At 44.1% G+C, this 19918-nt stretch overlaps 1 protein-coding gene across 1 annotated transcript; it reads left to right on the plus strand.

Moving 5' to 3' along the window:
- The first annotated feature begins 270 nt into the window (after positions 1 to 270).
- Positions 271 to 14174, plus strand: LOC146036464 (olfactory receptor 6C74-like). The gene is made up of 2 exons (XM_083160460.1): positions 271 to 457; positions 13222 to 14174. Exons 1-2 carry the CDS (start codon positions 271 to 273, stop codon positions 14172 to 14174), a joined length of 1140 nt encoding a protein of 379 aa, XP_083016586.1.
- Positions 14175 to 19918: the final 5744 nt, after the last annotated feature.

The following is a 19918-nucleotide window of genomic DNA, read 5'->3' on the forward strand; positions in this document are numbered from 1 at the left end:
CTATTTTTCAGAATTCCCATAAGCTGGAGAAGAGCAAATAACCTAAAGGACAAATTGGTCAGGAGTCATTTTGCCAAACCTAAACGAACTGACAAAAAAATCAAAGGATCATACAAATGCGGTGGCTGCAAAGCTTGCAGCTACATGCAGAAAACTACTGAATTCCAGGACAAATACGGTCAAACACATACCATCATGGACTACATTAATTGCAAAACAACAGGACTCGTATACTGTTTAGTATGCGAATGCAATAAAAAATATGTGGGAATGACCACAAGGCCGTTTAAACAGAGAGTTCTGGAGCATGTTGGCTCAATTAGGAACAGCAGGGAAGACCAGAGAAAATTCAAACAACTAACATCGGTGGCCAGACATTACCATGATAAACATGAATCTAATCCAAAAAACTTGAGAGCCTTCGGTCTGGAACAAATGCACTTGGGAATACGAGGGGGTAATCTCACCCAGGAACTTTAAAAAAAAGAAAGTTACTGGACTTTCCTGTTGGATGGCCTAGAACCTAAAGGCCTTAACGACCATATAAATTACAACGTATTCCTATCATAATAAATAAAAAGAACAACCATCATGGATAATAGATAATGGGAAATATAGAGAAACAGAAGAAAATACATATCAGAATCAGAATCAGAATCAGAATCATCTTTATTGGCCAGGTATACTTGCGTATGCTTGGAATTTTTTGTGGTAACAGTGCAGCATCAATCAGGGAACACAAAGGGGGTGGGAAGAGAGGCATAAACATACATCACATACATTTCACATGTATCTAGAAAAGTTCGAGTTAGTATTTGGTATGTTCAATACGGTTTAGTTGGTGGACAGCTATTGGGAAGAAGCCTTTTGTAGTTCTTGTCGTCTTTGCTGGGATGGACCTAAAACGTCTGCCTGACGGAAGGGGTTCAAACAGGTTGTGGCCAGGGTGTAGCTTGTCCGCCAAGATCTTTCCTGCACGCTTATTGACCCTGGCTAGGTATAGTTCTTGGACAGTGGGGAGCTCCGCCCCAATGATCTTTTCTGCCATCCTCACCACTCTTTGCAACTTTCGTCTGTCATTCTCGTTTGCTCCTCCGAACCAGATTGTGATCGAGGAGCAAAGGACAGACTCTACTATGGCAGTGTAGAAGATGAGCAGCAGCTCCTGCGGGATGTTGAATTTCTTGAGTTGCCTCAGGAAGAACAACCGCTGCTGAGCCTTCTTGACAGTTGTAATGATGTTGGGACCCCATTTGAGGTCGCAGGAAATCTTTGTTCCTAGGAATTTGAAGGAGTCGACCCTCGACACTACTCTGTCAGATATTATGAGTGGGTGCATGGCATTTGGTTTCCTTCTGAAGTCCACCACCATCTCCACCGTTTTGAGGGGGTTGAGGTCAAGGTTGTTTCCGCTACACCATTTAGTTAGCCGATCCACCTCCCGTCTGTATGCCGACTCGTTTCCATCCATGATTAGGCCAATAACCGTTGTGTCGTCTGCAAATTTTATAATTTTTACTGACTGTTCTTCTGAGGTGCAGTCGTTTGTGTAGAGGGAGAAGAGCAGGGGGGAGAGGACACATCCTTGAGGGGCACCGGTGCTAATTGTGCATGTGTTTGAAATGAATGCGCCTGCTTTCACCGCCTGTTTCCTTTCAGTCAGGAAGTCAGTGATCCAGGAGCATGTAGGTTCTGGGACTCCTAGTGAACGGAGTTTTGGCTCCAGGATGTGAGGGATGATAGTGTTGAATGCCGAGCTGAAATCAACAAATAGTATCCTTGCATAGGTGCCTGGACTGTCCAGGTGCTGTAGAATGTGGTGCAGCCCTAGGTTGACTGCATCCTCGACACTTCTGTTTGCTCGGTAGGCAAACTGCAGGGGGTCGAGGTGAGCATTTGTCACAACTCTCAGGTGGTTCAGCACCATGCGTTCAAGCACTTTCATGACCACCGATGTTAGTGCAATCGGCCTGTAGTCATTGAGGTCTTTCGCAGTTGAGCTCTTGGGAACCGGGACGATAATTGAGGCTTTGAAGCAGGTGGGTACCTTGCACATTTCTAGTGAAGTGTTGAAAATCCTGGTAAAGATAGGGGCTAGCTGTGTTGCACAGGTCTTGAGGGCAGATGGAGACACTCCGTCTGGGCCTCCAGCTTTCCTAGGGTTGACCCTCTTGAACATTCCTTCTACCTCTGTTTGGTCCACCTGGAGAGTCTGGGGGTGGCAGTTTTGGAAGGAGGGTGGGCAAGCCATTTTGCCCCGGTCAGGGGTAGGACTGATGCAGGTAGCTTCCTTCTCGAACCTGCAGTAGAAATCGTTCAGCTCGTTCACTAGTTTCTGGTGCATGGTGGAGGGGGTTCGAGAGATCTTGTAGTTGGTTATAGCTTGCATGCCTCTCCAAGCTGACGCGGGGTCGTTGGTTGACAGGTTGTTCGCCAGCTTGTCTGAGAATCTTTTTTTTGCCAGCTTGATTTCCCGTGTTAGGGAGTTCCTGGCCTGTTATATATACAATAATCAAAATTAATCGGATAAAGCTAAACCAAAAAAAAACCCAATTAATATACACTTTTCACAAACATGATTTCACTAACAATGAATATGTCACAAGACTATTTTATTTATTTTATTTCATTTTATGGTATTTGCAATCACACTTTAGATACACATTTTCTCAACAGGAATCCACTCTGTACCCAAAATTCAGATAATAAATATCTGTATTCACCAATGCTTTTCAAAAATTCAGATAATAAATATCTGCTCACTTTATATACTTTATAAATAAGTTACTAACCACTAACTGTGTAATTTCACATATGGAAATGTATTATTTTTAAAAAAAAATGTTGCACTATACTTTTTTGCACATAGTTTGATAATGATTTAAACACTGTCACCATTAGCACAATACAATTTTCATGTACTAAAATAGTACAATAAACACTCACAAATGAACTGTATATACTAGCTGAAAAAATAAAAATTATAGTATCCAAATAACAAATGAATAGAAAAATAAGATAGGGAATACAACACATGAATGATGATGAAATAATCAAGGGTGAACCAAGTGGTCCAGATAATTATCGACCAAAAAATACATCCATATACATCCTAATCAGCGCAATAGATATATGCCTCGTTCAAGAAATCAGCGGATTGGTTGACAGGAGTGTTAATCAAACAAAAAGGAAACGGAGGTCCCTTTACCTGCTATAAAACCTCCCTCAACCCGATAGCCGGGTTTGCCTATGAAAAAGCTAACGCGAAATGCGCATTGGCACGCAGCTTACCCCTCTGTCTAAGGAGTGATGCTGCTCTCTTCCTCTTTCATATTTTAAACTTTAAATTGCACTGTGACATAATGGGATTAAGTGCATTTGTTCCAGACCGAAGGCTCTCAAGTTTTTTGGATTAGATTCATGTTTATCATGGTAATGTCTGGCCACCGATGTTAGTTGTTTGAATTTTCTCTGGTCTTCCCTGCTGTTCCTAATTGAGCCAACATGCTCCAGAACTCTCTGTTTAAACGGCCTTGTGGTCATTCCCACATATTTTTTATTGCATTCGCATACTAAACAGTATACGAGTCCTGTTGTTTTGCAATTAATGTAGTCCATGATGGTATGTGTTTGACCGTATTTGTCCTGGAATTCAGTAGTTTTCTGCATGTAGCTGCAAGCTTTGCAGCCACCGCATTTGTATGATCCTTTGATTTTTTTGTCAGTTCATTTAGGTTTGTCAAAATGACTCCTGACCAATTATTCCTTTAGGTTATTTGCTCTTCTCCAGCTTATGGGAATTCTGAAAAATAGAAAAATAAGATAGGGAATACAACACATGAATGATGATGAAATAATCAAGGGTGAACCAAGTGGTCCAGATAATTATCGACCAAAAAATACATCCATATACATCCTAATCAGCGCAATAGACATATGCCTCGTTCAAGAAATCAGCGGATTGGTTGACAGGAGTGTCAATCAAACAAAAAGGAAACGGAGGTCCCTTTACCTGCTATAAAACCTCCCTCAACCCGATAGCCGGGTTTGCCTATGAAAAAGCTAACGCGAAATGCGCATTGGCACGCAGCTCACCCCTCTGTCTAAGGAGGGATGCTGCTCTCTTCCTCTTTCATATTTTAAACTTTAAATTGCACTGTGACATAATGGGATTACCCTAAATTATATATATTGTGTGTTGCATTACTCCGCTACGATACGTAATAGCCGCAAAATACTGTCACTTTGACAGAAGCAGTCCTCAACGGAAACTGCGTGTACTTTATTTAGGATTGATAATTCGAACAGTGTATTAATACTGACTGCAACAGTATACTAAGACACTCATACAAGTGTGTCAGTTTAAATTACCACAATACCGCAACATATAACTGTTATAAAACACTACCATTGTGACAGACGCGCTCCTTACAGATTTCACCCCGATTGCATGTGGGGCTAAATGTCTGGATAGTGTATACTCTGGAGCAAAAAGATACAATTACTATGTCACACCAGGGGGCTTAGTCAACAAGACTGAGACCTCTGGTGGGGACCTGGACCGGTACCTGAACCGGGGAGGTTGGAGAGGACCCTTGCGCATGGACTGCGCGACAGTGCACCCAGAGCCAATAAGCAGTCAGAGGTAAAATACAACCGGAGTTTATTTGCAGATGGTTGTAATATAAACAGACAGTAAAGTATGCAGGAGAAATAACAGAGTTCATGCAGATTGCAATACTTTACAGATGTGATGTGATGTGGGATCGATGGTGGAACATCGGATGTGAAGACTGTGGGTCCGGAATGACGGACGGAAGACTTGAGCTTGACTGTGGGTCCGGAATGACGGAAGCTTGGCTTGGAGATCCGGAATATCGGACTATCGATAATGATGTGGGAACATCGGATTCGGGTATCGGATATGGAAGGAGACTGTGGGTCCGGAATGACGGACGGGAGATGACTGTGGGTCCGGAATGACGGACGGAAGCAGGAGATCCGGAATATCGGACTAGCGATGAAACATCGATGGTGGATGATGCTGGAGCATCGGAAGGACCAGAGTCCCGGAGCTAGGCTTGGTCGCTGGGCTGAGAGGCAGGATCACAGGCGGTGGAATAACCTGAACTTCACAGGAGATGGAACAACCTGGAACACACTGCAGCATGGAAAACAACACCAGCAGAGAAATACACTTGCACGGAGACAAGGACAGCTGACCATACACTGGAGACAACTGAAGCACTAGCAATGGTTCTGAGAGCTCCCAGCATACTTATACCCACTGAGTGGCCAGGATTGGCCGGGCAGGTATGACTGGGAGATCAGAACCATCAGGATTGGACAGTACAGACATGTGACTGGAAAGAACATGGCAGCCCCCATGTCTGCTATGGCGGGAAAGTGTGTTTGTGCACACCATGCTGGATACTGGGAGCAATGGCGGCGGACAGGTGGATTGCCGTGCCCTGGGGACTGTCACTGGGAGACAGGAGGCCGGCAGAGATGACGTCTGGACCGCAAGCTGAACCTGCGGAGGCACTTAGCCGGTAAGAAAGTCTGTCTGACAGCTCGGATCGTGACAGCACCCCCCTTCCTTTAAGGGTGGCCCCAGGACACCTTTTAGGCTTGCGGGGAAACTTGGAGTGGAACGCCCGGATGAGTCTGGGAGCATGGACATCGATGGCATTGGTCCATGATCGCTCTTCGGGGCCGTAGCCCTTCCAATCGATCAGACATTGCAGACGACCATATCGGATGCGAGAGTCCAAGATTTTACTGACCTCATATTCTGTTCCACGCTGGGTGCAAACCTTAGGAGCCTTGGGGAGCTTGGAATGAAAGCGATTCAGAACCAGCGGCTTGAGAAGCGAAATATGGAATGTAGCTGGCACTTTCAAATAGGGCGGCAACTTGAGCTTGTAAGCTACTGGATTGACGACTCGCTCAACTGGGAAAGGACCAATATATCGGGGAGCAAACTTCATCGATGGCACTCTCAATCGAAGATTCTTGGTTGACAACCAGACACGATCTCCTGGACGGAGGGCTGGCACAGCTCTGCGTTTCCTGTCGGCAAATTTTTTGTACCTGCTTGAAGCTTTCAGGAGTGAAGAACGAATGAGCTTCCAGGATTTGACGAATTGCCGGATGGTCGTGTCGACCGCTGGAACAGAGGACACAGGTTGCAGAGTGAAGTCAGGAACTCGAGGATGAAACCCATAGTTGGCAAGGAATGGAGTGACATTTGATGAAGAATGATATTGGTTATTATGGCAGAACTCTGCCCATGGAAGGAGTTGAGCCCAGTCATCTTGGGAAGAAGAGACATATGTGCGGAGAAATGCTTCAAGGTCCTGATTCACCCTCTCCGTTTGGCCATTGGTTTGAGGGTGGTAGGCTGTGGAAAACTTTAACTTGATTTGAAGCAGGGAGCACAGGCTTCGCCAGAATTTGGCTACGAATTGGACTCCTCTATCGGAGATGATTTCAAGAGGCAGTCCATGAAGCTTGAATATCTCTTTGATGAAGAGCTGGGACAGCTTGGAAGCTGACGGAAGACCGGTGAGGGGAACGAAGTGAGCCATCTTGGTGAACCGGTCAACAATCACCCAGATGGTGGTGAATTTGTCAGACTCTGGAAGATCAGTTACAAAGTCCATAGAGATATGCGTCCAAAGATGATGTGGCACTGACAGTGGCATCAATTGCCCAGGAGGAGACTGACGACTGGTCTTGTGCTGAGCACATTTAGCACAAGAGGAAACAAAGTCCTGTACATCCTGTTTGAGGGACGGCCACCAGTAGGACCTGGTGATAAACTCGTAAGTTTTCTGAATGCCTGTATGGCCAGCGAATTTTGAAGAATGCGCCCAACAGAGCAACTTCTTTCTTAGAGCTGGCTTTACATATCTTTTCCCTGTAGGGGGCATGAGATTTGAAACTCTCGTTGCGGAGAAGGCCACTGGATCAATAATGAAATGTTGATGTGTGGACTTAGACTCACTTTCTTGCTCCCATGAGCGGAAAAAGGGCATCAGCTTTTCGGTTTTGTGTCCCTGGACAGAACGACAGCTTGAAACGGAACCTGGAAAAGAAAAGTGTCCATCTGGCTTGACGGGGATTTAAACATTGAGCAGACTTGAGATACAGAAGATTCCTATGGTCTGTGATAATTGTGATCTCATGAACAGCGCCCTCTAGAAGATATCTCCATTCTTCTAATGCCAACTTGATGGCGAGGAGCTCTTGGTCACCGATGGCATAGTTACGCTCTGCAGGCAGGAACTTACGGGAGTAGAACCCACAGGGATGAAGACGACCATCGGGCGCTTTCTGCGAGAGGACTGCCCCAACACCCACGGAGGAGGCATCAACCTCGAGAATAAAGGGCAAGGTGGTATCAGGTTGTCTTAAAACAGGAGCGGAAGTGAACCTCTGTTTCAACAGATGGAAGGCTTCGATGGCTTCTGCCGGCCACTTCGCTGGATTAGACCCCTTTTTCGTTAAGGCAGTGATTGGAGCCACAATAGACGAGAAATTACGAATGAATTTTCTGTAATAATTGGCAAAACCCAGGAAACGTTGAATACCTTTCAGCGAAGAGGGAATTGGCCAATCTTGGATGGCCTGCAGTTTTCCTGGATCCATTTGAAGACCGGAACCGGAGACAATGTACCCTAGGAAGGGTATAGACTTCACCTCGAAGACACACTTCTCCAGTTTACAGTAGAGATGATTAGCTCGCAGCTGGGACAGAACCTCTTTGACCCAATAACGATGTTCTGTGATGTTATTGGCGTAGATTAAAATGTCATCGAGATATACAACTACATGACGATACAGAATGTCCCGAAAAATCTCATTGACATAGTGCTGGAACACGGCTGGGGCATTGCTGAGCCCGAAGGGCATGACGAGGTACTCATAGTGGCCGTCTCTGGTATTAAACGCCGTCTTCCACTCGTCGCCCTCTCGTATGCGGATGAGATTATATGCACCCCTCAGGTCGAGTTTCGTGAAGATGGTTGCACCGCTGACACGGTCAAACAGCTCGGTGATGAGGGGCAACGGATATCGGTTCTTTACTGTAATGTCATTGAGGCCGCGATAATCAATGCAGGGACGTAGGCCTCCATCCTTCTTCTTTACGAAGAAGAATCCTGCGCCAGCAGGAGAAGTTGAAGGACGGATGAATCCCTTTGCCAGATTTTCCTTGATGTAATTGGTCATGGCTTGAGTCTCTGGAAGAGAGAGAGGATAGGTTCTACCTCTGGGTGGTTCTTTGCCTGGGATAAGATCGATAGGGCAATCCCACGGTCTGTGAGGAGGTAGGACATCAGCGCCAGACTTGCTGAATACATCTGAGTACTCTTGGTAGGGAAGAGGCGGAAGGTCTGCTGCATCGGCTGAAGAATGACGAGCTGGGAGTACCTTTTGGAGACAGGTACCGGAGCAGGAAGGATCCCAGGAAAGGATTTCAGATGTCTTCCAATCAAGACGAGGATTGTGAAGACGGAGCCAGGGTAAACCCAGAACCAGAGCATGAGTGGCTCGGGGTAAAACCAGGAAGGACAAAAGTTCAGTGTGCAGGACTCCCACTTTCACTGTAAGTGGCAAAGTTCTGCGGGAGACTGTCGCATCAGGAATCCTACTGCCATCCACAGCAGTAAGGAAGACAGTCTTGGAAAGACTTTCAGTGGGTAACCCCCACTTGCGGACCAGTTCTGCAGTAACGAAGTTGCCAGCGGCACCGGAATCAAGAAGTGCGGAGACAGTCTTGAAATGCTGACCAACTTGTAGGGAAACTGGAAGGACACAATCAGTTGCTGATGGAGAGGACTTAATTACTCCTAGCCTACCCTCTCCTTGACGGGCTAGGAGGAGGAGTTTTCCTGACGCTTTGGGCATGCAGAAATTTGATGTGCAGGATCGGCACAATACAGGCAGAGCTGTGCCAACCGTCGACGTCGACGTTCTCCTGGAGACAAACGGAAACGGTTTATCTCCATTGGTTCTTCTTTGGAATGGACTGCAGGAGCAGTGGGTAAAGAAGGCGGAGGAGTTGGCACTCTAACTGGAGCGCTCTTGTGACGTTCTACAGCCCTTTCTCTGAAGCGTAGGTCTACTTTGATACACAATGAAATAAGGTCACTTAGACCTGAGGGTAAGTCTCTGGTAGCGAGTTCATCCTTAATACGATCGGATAGGCCATGCCAGAAAGCTGCGTATAAGGGCCCATCACACCAGGAGAGTTCAGACAGCAGAATCTGGAACTGGACCAGATATTGCCCGACGGAGCGGGATCCCTGTCTGAGACGGAGGAGTTCAGTGGAGGCAGATGCTGATCGCCCAGGCTCATCGAAGATACGCCGGAATGTTGACACGAAGTCCTTGTAATTGGACAGGATGGCATCAGATCTTTCCCATAAGGGAGACGCCCATTCTAACGCTGCTCCACACAGGAGGGAGATGATGTAGGCGATCTTGACCCTTTCAGTAGGGAAGTTGCTGGGTTGCAGCTCGAAGTGAATCTCACACTGATTGAGAAAACCTCGACAGGTCTTGGGGTTCCCATCATACTTGGTGGGGACAGACAGATGAAGGCGAGGTGCAGCAGCCATTACAGGAGGATGAACTGGACTTGGAAGTTCTCTGACAGGCTCAGGGCCACTGAAAGTGGTCTGTAGCTTATCCAGCCGGGAAGACAGATCTTGCAGACAATGAATCACTTGGCTCTGCGCAGCCTCTTGCTGATCCAAGCGAACAGCCAGTTGCTGTACAGGGCTGGGTGGAGATGCTTGGTTTGCGGCTGGATCCATTTGGCTAGTGCTTACTGTCACACCAGGGGGCTTAGTCGACAAGACTGAGACCTCTGGTGGGGACCTGGACCGGTACCTGAACCGGGGAGGTTGGAGAGGACCCTTGCGCATGGACTGCGCGACAGTGCACCCAGAGCCAATAAGCAGTCAGAGGTAAAATACAACCGGAGTTTATTTGCAGATGGTTGTAATATAAACAGACAGTAAAGTATGCAGGAGAAATAACAGAGTTCATGCAGATTGCAATACTTTACAGATGTGATGTGATGTGGGATCGATGGTGGAACATCGGATGTGAAGACTGTGGGTCCGGAATGACGGACGGAAGACTTGAGCTTGACTGTGGGTCCGGAATGACGGAAGCTTGGCTTGGAGATCCGGAATATCGGACTATCGATAATGATGTGGGAACATCGGATTCGGGTATCGGATATGGAAGGAGACTGTGGGTCCGGAATGACGGACGGGAGATGACTGTGGGTCCGGAATGACGGACGGAAGCAGGAGATCCGGAATATCGGACTAGCGATGAAACATCAATGGTGGATGATGCTGGAGCATCGGAAGGACCAGAGTCCCGGAGCTAGGCTTGGTCGCTGGGCTGAGAGGCAGGATCACAGGCGGTGGAATAACCTGGACTTCACAGGAGATGGAACAACCTGGAACACACTGCAGCATGGAAAACAACACCAGCAGAGAAATACACTTGCACGGAGACAAGGACAGCTGACCATACACTGGAGACAACTGAAGCACTAGCAATGGTTCTGAGAGCTCCCAGCATACTTATACCCACTGAGTGGCCAGGATTGGCCGGGCAGGTATGACTGGGAGATCAGAACCATCAGGATTGGACAGTACAGACATGTGACTGGAAAGAACATGGCAGCCCCCATGTCTGCTATGGCGGGAAAGTGTGTTTGTGCACACCATGCTTGATACTGGGAGCAATGGCGGCGGACAGGTGGATTGCCGTGCCCTGGGGACTGTCACTGGGAGACAGGAGGCCAGCAGAGATGACGTCTGGACCGCAAGCTGAACCTGCGGAGGCACTTAGCCGGTAAGAAAGTCTGTCTGACAGCTCGGATCGTGACATACTAGTACCGGTGCCAGACATTATAAGACTGTAATAAAGTGTGAAACCACCTGTACATCGAATATTGAATATAAATTTAACAGCCGCAGAATACTATCATCCTTATAGAAGCGACTTTCATTGGAAATTGCTTACACTGCATATAGAGCTGATGTGAATGTACTATCACGGTAACAGTACATGAAGACACCCATGCAATTGGGCTAGTTTATGACATTATATTACCACAGCGTGCATCAGTTGTAAAATACTGTTACTCCTGACATAAGCGCTTTTTCCAGACTTTAGTCTTATTGCACGTGGGGCCAACTAATTGGATAGTGTGTACCCCTTAGTGAATAAAGATTCAATGAATAACATCACTACCTGACACTATGAGATCAATTCATGTGTGAAGCTATCTATGCGTTAGATGTCAAGCAGCAACTTAATAGCTGCAGAATACTGCCTTCTTTTATAGAAGCGAACAATTGCTGATACTTTATGCAAAATTGATTAAATGCACTAACACTATAATGGTATAAGAAGATAACTTATGTCATTACGATATCATAGCGCATAGCAATAACAATACGGCGACTCCTAACATAGTGCTCCAGACTTGTATGTGGGACACATAGGTGTCCGAAACGCGTTGGTAGTGCTGTGTTTGGACTGAGAGAGGGGGAGAAGTGGAACTCTCATCGGGCGTATTCTGTGGATCCTACCCAGGTTGTGTCATCTGAGTTCCACCTATGCTTGTATGAGAGCCTTTTATCCGGTTCTCCGTCTTCTCTGGTAAAATCCACTCCTCTTCTCTCTCAGGGGACGTAATTGTTATGTTTTATGTGGTGTTTTTTATGAAATAAAGTGGTGTTACACTATATACCTCTCCTCTCTTTTTGGATTCCTGCAATTACTTATGGGAAGAGGTTTCTGTGTCCATTGAAGATTGGAGGGAATCCTGAAATCTGGTTACCCTTTTGAATTGTGCTTATCTGTCTCAGAGAAGAGGAGACACTTGCTATCCTTAAGGGATGTGCGGTAGATATTCAAGCGCTGATTGTTGAAGATTGACCCCTGACCATATATCTTCGGATATTACCCCCACATTGTAACCTATCTTTGTATTCTAGTGATTCGAGACCTTTTACTAGCTTAGTTGCCCTTCTCTGTACCTGTTCCAATTCATGGATGTCCTTTTTAAAGTGCAGTGCCCAGAACTGAACACAATTTTCCAAGTGCGGTCTCACCAATGCTTTGTAAAGAGGCACTATCACATTGGCATTCCTTGTATCCATACCACTTTTATTGCATGCCAGTGTCCAGTTTGCTTTTGCTGCTGCACTTGAGCAGTGTGCACTATTACCCAATATTTCATCTATGATGACCCCCAAGTTCTTCTCTACAGCAGAAATCCCTATATTAAAACTCCTTTTAGCCTATAAGTAGCTTGTTCACATTTGTTCCCAAATTGAATGACTTCAACGTTAAACTGCATTTTCCACCTTTCCGCCAACCTTTCACTTTGTAGTGTTTCCACATCCTCTCCTGAGTTAATTTCCTTACTCAATTTCATGTTGTCTGCAAATATTGCAATTTTACTTTAGGGCCAGATGTATCAAGATTCAAAAAGTGATAAAGTAAAGAGTGATAAACAGCCAGCCAATCATCTCCTACCTGTTATTTTTCAAACCCAGCTTATGACATGACAAGTAGGAGCTGATTGGCTGGTTGTTCATCATTCTCCATTTTATCACTTTTGAAGCTTGATACATCTGGCCCCAAGTCACTTCTAGTATCATTAATGAATATGTTAAACAAAGTGGGTCCCAATATTGAACCTTGCGGGACTCCGCTTTGGACCTTACCCCAGCTGGAATGTTTACAATTTACAACCACTCTCTGTCCCCAATTTTGATGAACCCAGGCTGAGCCTTACTTATCACTTTCTCCTGTTCTAAGAGTGAGATATTTCGTAAGAAATATCCATTTTTTTTAAAGCAGCAATCACATACACTTCAAAATCAAACTGGTTTTGAAGTATAAATGATTGGTGCTTTAAAAAAACTCGAGATTTCTTACCAAATATCTCACTTTCTGACTCTCTCATCCTATTGAATTTCACCCTAAATTACAATTGGGAAAATAGAGGTAAGAGGGCCCTGCTCGCAAGCTTTTTTTTATGATAATACATTTATTTTATGCTTATGGTGAAACTATAATTTTTGTTGTTTTATTTTTACTAGCTAGACAGTTTACTTGATTTTTGCATAAAAATTGATTCAATATTAAATATTTGGTTTCTCTTTCTGGTCTTAGAACGAGGTCAACATATCTATACAAACCAGACCAATGTCAAATACTTCATCATGATGGGGATCACAGATGACCCAGAGCTGCAGGCTCCAATCTTTTGTCTGGTTCTGCTGATTTATCTCATCACGCTTGGTGGTAATGTGACCATACTTCTACTGGTCTGTCTAGACCATCACCTCCACACACCTATGTACTTCTTCCTGGCAAACCTGTCCATAGTGGATATGTCATGTTGCACTATCAGTCTACATAAGGTCCTTGTGAGTTTCATTACTCATGACAATACCGTATCTTACCTTTCCTGTATGATACAGACGTACTTGTTTGGATCGCTAACAGGTCATGAGCTATTTATACTGACAGCAATGAGTTATGATCGCTATGTCGCCATCTGTAAGCCGTTACACTATCACATGATAATGAGTCCTAGAACATGTTCTTTGATGGCATCTGCCTGTTGGTTGTGGGGGTTTTTGCAGATCATTCCACCTGTTGCAATACTCTGCAGCTTTACTTGCTATTCGTCCATTGAAATCAACCACTTCTTCTGTGACATTGTTCCCCTGATAAAAATGACTTGTGATGATACCTCGATATTAGAAATGTTGTTTTTTATTGAAGGGTTGTTTCTCTTTAACCTAACCCCATTTGTGCTCACTTTTATTTCCTATATTTTTATAATAAGCACCATACTGAAGATCCCGTCTGCTATTGGCCGGCGTAAAGCCTTCTACACATGTTCCTCACACCTCACAGTTGTCTTATTGCTCTACACAACTCTTACTAGTCAGTATCTGTCACCAAACCTAAGTAGGAGTTTGGACTCCATAAAACTCTTCGCCCTATTTAACACTACTGCCATCCCCATGCTCAATCCACTCATTTACAGTTTAAAAAATAAATCTGTCATAACAGCTGTCAGGCGGAGAATAGGGAATATTAGAACAATATCCTAATACTTCTCATTATTTTCTTTAAAGTGGAAAGAGGTAAAGTACCAAACAGGAAACGGTTAAGGATGGAAATTATTCAATTAATTTTTTGCTTCGGTATTTACAAGGGAAGAATCTTCAGAAGATCTCCCACAGATTAAATGCTCGGCTCTTGATTACTCCCAAACTGTATGTTTGAGTGAGGAAATAGTCAAAATTAGATTACAGAACCTAAATAGTAACAAATCTCCTGGCCCGGACTAAATACACCCTAGGATACTTAAAGAATTGAGTTCTATCACAGCACTACCATATCTGATATATACGAGGAATCAATAAACTCTGGGACAGTACCAAGGGACTGCCACATAGCTAACGTAGTACCAATAAGGAAGAGAGGTAGCAAAACTAACCCTAAAAATTATAGAACAGTCAGCCTTACATCCATTGTGGGGAAAATATTAGAAGGAATAATAAGAGATAGTATCCAAACTGTCTTCGAACAGGAGAAAGTGATAAGTAAGGCTCAGCATGGGTTCATCAAAAATAGATCATGTCAGACTAATTTAATTAGCTTCTATCAGGAAGTCACTGGACTTATGGAAATCTGTTGATGTAATACTGCTTGATTTCGCTAAAGCTTTTGACACGGTGCCTCATAAAAGGTTATTAAGGAAACTAGGTAAGTTAGGGTTAGAATATAAAATTTGTAATTGGATTAAAAACTGGTTGCACAATCAGGGACAGAGAGTGGTGGTAAATGGCATACATTCCAGCTGGGGTAAGGTCCAAAATATAATCCCGTAAGGTTCAATATTGGGACCCACCTTGTTTAATATATTCATTAATGATATTGGAAGTAACATAGTGAGTAAAATTGCAATATTTGTGGACGATACAAAATTGAGTAAGGAAATTAACTCAGGAGGGGATGTGGAAACACTACAAAGTGACTTAAATAAACTGGAAAGGTAAGCGAAAAGGTGAAAAATGCAGTTTTACGTTGAAAAATGTAAAGTCATTCATTATGGGAACAAAAATGAACAAGCTACTTATAGGCTGAATGGAGTTATTATAGCGAATTCGGCTGTAGAGAAGGACTTAGGGTCATCATAGATAAAAAATTGGGCAAGTGCAGCAGCAAAAGCAAACCGGACACTGGCATGCATAAAAAGGGGTATGGATTCAAGGGATGCCAATGTGATAGTGCCTCTTTACAAGGCATTGGTGAGCCCACACTTGGAATATTGTGTTCATTTCTGGACACCACACCTTAGAAAGGACATAAATGAATGGGAAAATGTACAGAGAAGGGCAACTAAGCTAGTAAAAGGTCTAGAATCACTAGAATACAAAGATAGGTTAAGCAGGCAGAATATGTTTTCACTGGAGAAACGGAGGTTGAGAGGTGATATGATTAGTATGTTAAAATACAGTATTGGGAATCATATGGAACTGGGAGATGATTTGTTCACTAACAGGCCTATACTTAGGACACGCGGCCATGTACTGTGGATCGAGGACATTAAATTCCATACTGAATTAAGAAGAGGATTCTTCACCATTAGAGCAGTAAAACTCATTGCCGGTGGGCAGGGGCGTAACTAGAACTTTCTGGGCCCCATAGCAAAATTTTGAAAAGGGCCCCCACACAAGAAAGAGCGAGGGGAGAGATAAATGCCGGGATGTACTAAAATGGAAATGTGGTAAAAACCCAGCAATTTCTAAGTCGCTGAAGCCGGCGCCAGCTCCGTCATTGTAGGGTCTCCTGTGCCCCAGCATTGTCGGGTTGTGCTGTGTGCCAGCTCCTTCAGTGGATGGTCTCCTGTGCCCCGATATCGGTGTGTTCTGCTGTGCAGTGCCTCTGGCCACGAAGGCTCTGGAGCGGTTCCTGTCATGTGTGTCCTGCTGCTGCGCTGCGCACTCACTTACACACTGCTGTCAGTCACTGAAGGGGGGCGGCGTCTAAAAGATGGCAGCGCAGCCATGATTGAGTTAAAACTTTATTAAACTAAAAAAAATAATTAAAGAGGGTGCAGGGAATAGCCTGCTGGGACCTTGGGCCTCCCAAACGGCCGGGCCCCATAGCAATTGCATCCCCTGCACCCTCTGTACGCCTTTGCAGGTGGGGGTGATTACAGCAACTACTGTTAATTAACTTAAATCAAAACTGGATGCATTTTTGGCCACTAAGGGAATCCTATAGATATGACTTACACAAGTCAGTAGTTACAAGTGAGATAGGTTGAACTTGATGGACTAACATCTTTTTTCAGCCTTAATTACTATGTTACGATGTTACCAGCCAATCAGCCCCTAACTGTCATGTTACATGCTGTAAAAGGGGGGGTAGGATGCGCTAGCAAGTTGTTATAGCATTAATTTTGTATAAAAAGGAAATTCTGGTCAGGTGTAAGAAAAGGAATGTACAATTTATTATACAACACAATAAAACACAGTGTAATACATGATATTACACTGTGTTTTATTGTGTTGTATAATAAATTGTACATTCCTTTTCTTACACCTGACCAGAATTTCCTTTTTATACAAAATTAATGCTATAACAACTTGCTAGCGCATCCTACCCCCCCTTTTTCCGTGTGTATACTGTATTGGAGGTGACTCCTCCTTTGATTGGATTGCTGCTTCTGGCCAAGCACACCCATACCAAGCGCCTTTTTTAATATAGTTTATCTATATTTACTTCTTTTTGATGTTACATGCTGTGCTTGAAAACATAACTACAACTACTTCTTCGCTAATAATTCTATCCCCAATCTATCTGTGGCATGAACTATCATCCAGTTCCACCAAACAACTTTCAAAAACCCCACACTGGGGTATATATCAAAGCCCTTAAGGCAAGCTATGACGGCAAGCAGTGCCGATAGCTCGCCATCATTGTTCACCTTCAGTGTTCACCTTCAGTGTTCAATTGACCCCCTTCACCAGTCATTTCCACCTCGCTGGTTCTTTTCAGCAGGTTGGAAAACATTGAGTGCAGCCATCAAAATGGCGGGGCTCATCACAAAATGCAGCAGGGTTTGCCCCGGAACATTGAATACAGTGAGTGGGCAATGAGGGGTTAGACAGGGAGGATGGCTTGTTTTCGTCGATTCTCGCTGAAAACAAGCCATCCTCGCCGCACAAACCCCCTCACTGGCGGCATTGAATACCACCCACTGTCTTTCCATGTCTGACATAATCCATTTAACATTATCTACCTCTTCCCTACTCCTATAACTACTTCAACATTGTCACCTACAACACTTCTGCTAACTCTCTACTATTGAACCTATTGAGTGGGTTTCCTCCGGGTACTCTGGTTTCCTCCCATAATCCAAAAGTATACTAATAGGTTCATTGGCTCCCAACAAAATTAACCCTAGCGCGAATGTGTGCACGTGTAGATGTGGTAGGGAATATAGCTTGTAAGTTCCACTGGGGCAGGGGCTGATGTGAATGTTCAAATATTCTCTGTAAAGCGCTGCAGAATATGTGTGCACTATGTAAATGACTGGTCTTATTCAGAGTTATACTGAATTCCGATGTTTTCGCAGTAGAGCAATCATCGTCCAGCTACACTGTATTTATGCCAGGATGGTTGTATTGGTGGTTTATTGCAATTATTGTAATAAATACATTTTATTTCGTTACTGGTTTCTTTTTCCATTATTCTCCTTCATCTTTTGGTCAAGATAGTCAAAATGGAAAGTTCTAAATATTTTACCTTACGAACATTTAACCTTGTTAAGCTGCTGTGATAGTTGTTGACTATATATATATATATATATATATATATATATATATATATATATATATATATATGTATGTATATATATATATATATATATATATGTATATATATATATATATTTATATATATATATAAATAAATATTATATATATATATATATATATATATATATATATATATATATATATATATATATATATATATATATATAGACATTGTAGGGGCTCTGCACACACTAAATTAACTGATAATAAATAGTGGAGATTTGGTTCATGAATTGATCAATGCATTTAAGTCTGCAGCCCCCTTCACGGGACCCCACTTTTCTGCAGAAAAGTGGGGTCCCGTGAAGGGGGCTGCAGGCTTAAATGCATTGATCAATTCATGAACCAAATCTCCACTATTTATTATCAGTTAATTTAGTGTGTGCAGAGCCCCTACAATGTCTGTTTAAACAATGTGGTCACAAGCCATAGGGCACCCCAAAACTAGGAAAGGGGAGTGCCGATGTTTAGTGTATATATTATATATATATATATATATATATATATATATATATATATATATATATATATATATATTAATTAGCATAAGAAAACAACATCACGTCTAGGGAAGCCAATCCCGGAGCATTTTTTCAATCCCGGATTTCGTGATTGAAAAATGCCCAATCCCGGGATTCCCGGGATCCCGAGATTGGCTTCCATAATTTAAAAAACGCACCCCGGCCGCCCCCCATATTTACTTACATGTGGGCTGGGGTGCGGTGCGGCTGGGTGTGTGGGTGGGCAGCCGGCCGGCCAGCCGGCCGGGTGTCTGTGGAGCCGGGGAGCCGGCGGGTGGATGGGCGGGGAGCCGGCCGGATGGATGGGCGGGGAGCCGGCCTGGAGGGTGGGTGGATGGGCGGGTAGCGGCTAGCGGGGCGGGCAGCGAGCCGGGGGTGGGGGGGGCGGGCTTCTGGGGAGCCAGCCGGGTTGGTGGGCAGGGACAAACGCATGCTGCACAGAGCCACACTGGCTCTGTGCAGCTGCTTGGCCTGCGCAGCGTGACTTCTGTACTCGTCACGCTGCGCAGGGATGTACTGCCGGGGAAGGGAGAAGCCGGGCAGCGTCTGAGCACACGCTCAGACGCTGGCCGGCATTAGACTGCGCATGCGCAGTCTAATCCCGAAATCCCGGGATTGGAAACTCCAATCCCGGGATTGAAATCCCGGCGTTTTAGGGGCCAAATCCCGGGATTCCGCCGATCCCGGGATTGGCCACCCTAATCACGTCCCTTAATTTCTGTACACATTCATTCCGTGATCCCAAAAAATGAAACCAGTAACTTTATTAGTAGGGAGTGCACTTCGAACTAGAGAATTTTTCAAATTTCTGGATTTTTCCAGAAATTTGAAAAATTCTCTAGTTCGAAGAGCACTCCCTACCACAACTAGAAGCCTGAGAGGATCAAAGGGATTCTATAGATGTGGTATGTGTATGGGATGCAGGAATATAACAGATCTCATATCTAAGTATACAGAGGTCTCAGTTAATCATGTTAAGATTAAAATCAGAGACTTCATAACCTGCGACACACAAAATGTAATTTATTTGATGGAATGCTCTTGTGGTCTAAGCTATGTGGGTCGCAAAAACTCTTGAAGTAAGAATTTCAGAACACCTGAGAAATATGAGAAAGGGTCTCCCAACACATCATTTGTCAAACCACTTTAGCCTAGTGCACAATTGTTCACCGCAACATAATAAAAGATTTATTGGTTTAAAACACATTAAGGGTAATTTTAGGGATTTTAGCTAAAGCAGAGCTTTTACAGTTTTCAGATGGTCTGAAAACCCTTTAACCATCAGGCCTGAATAATGATAATAATATGGTTCTTATAGTTCGACTCATTGATTCATTGTAAGTATCTGTTTTAGATCCTACCTGTCTGGACCTTCACGAATACAATATGACACATCATTTGCAGAGTAAATATAACACCAATTACTCCAAATACCATATCCAC

Source organism: Crinia signifera, chromosome 9, assembly GCF_055691185.1.
Source record: "Crinia signifera chromosome 9, ASM5569118v1, whole genome shotgun sequence".
Lineage (NCBI taxonomy): Eukaryota > Metazoa > Chordata > Amphibia > Anura > Myobatrachidae > Crinia > Crinia signifera.

Coding starts and splice junctions, on each gene's coding strand:
- LOC146036464 (XM_083160460.1), top strand. CDS start 271: ATGACCACAAGGCCGTTTAAACAGAGAGTTCTGGAGCATGTTGGCTCA. Junction 458..13,221: donor GCACTTGGGAATACGAGGGG/GTAATCTCACCC, acceptor TTCTGGTCTTAG/AACGAGGTCAACATATCTAT.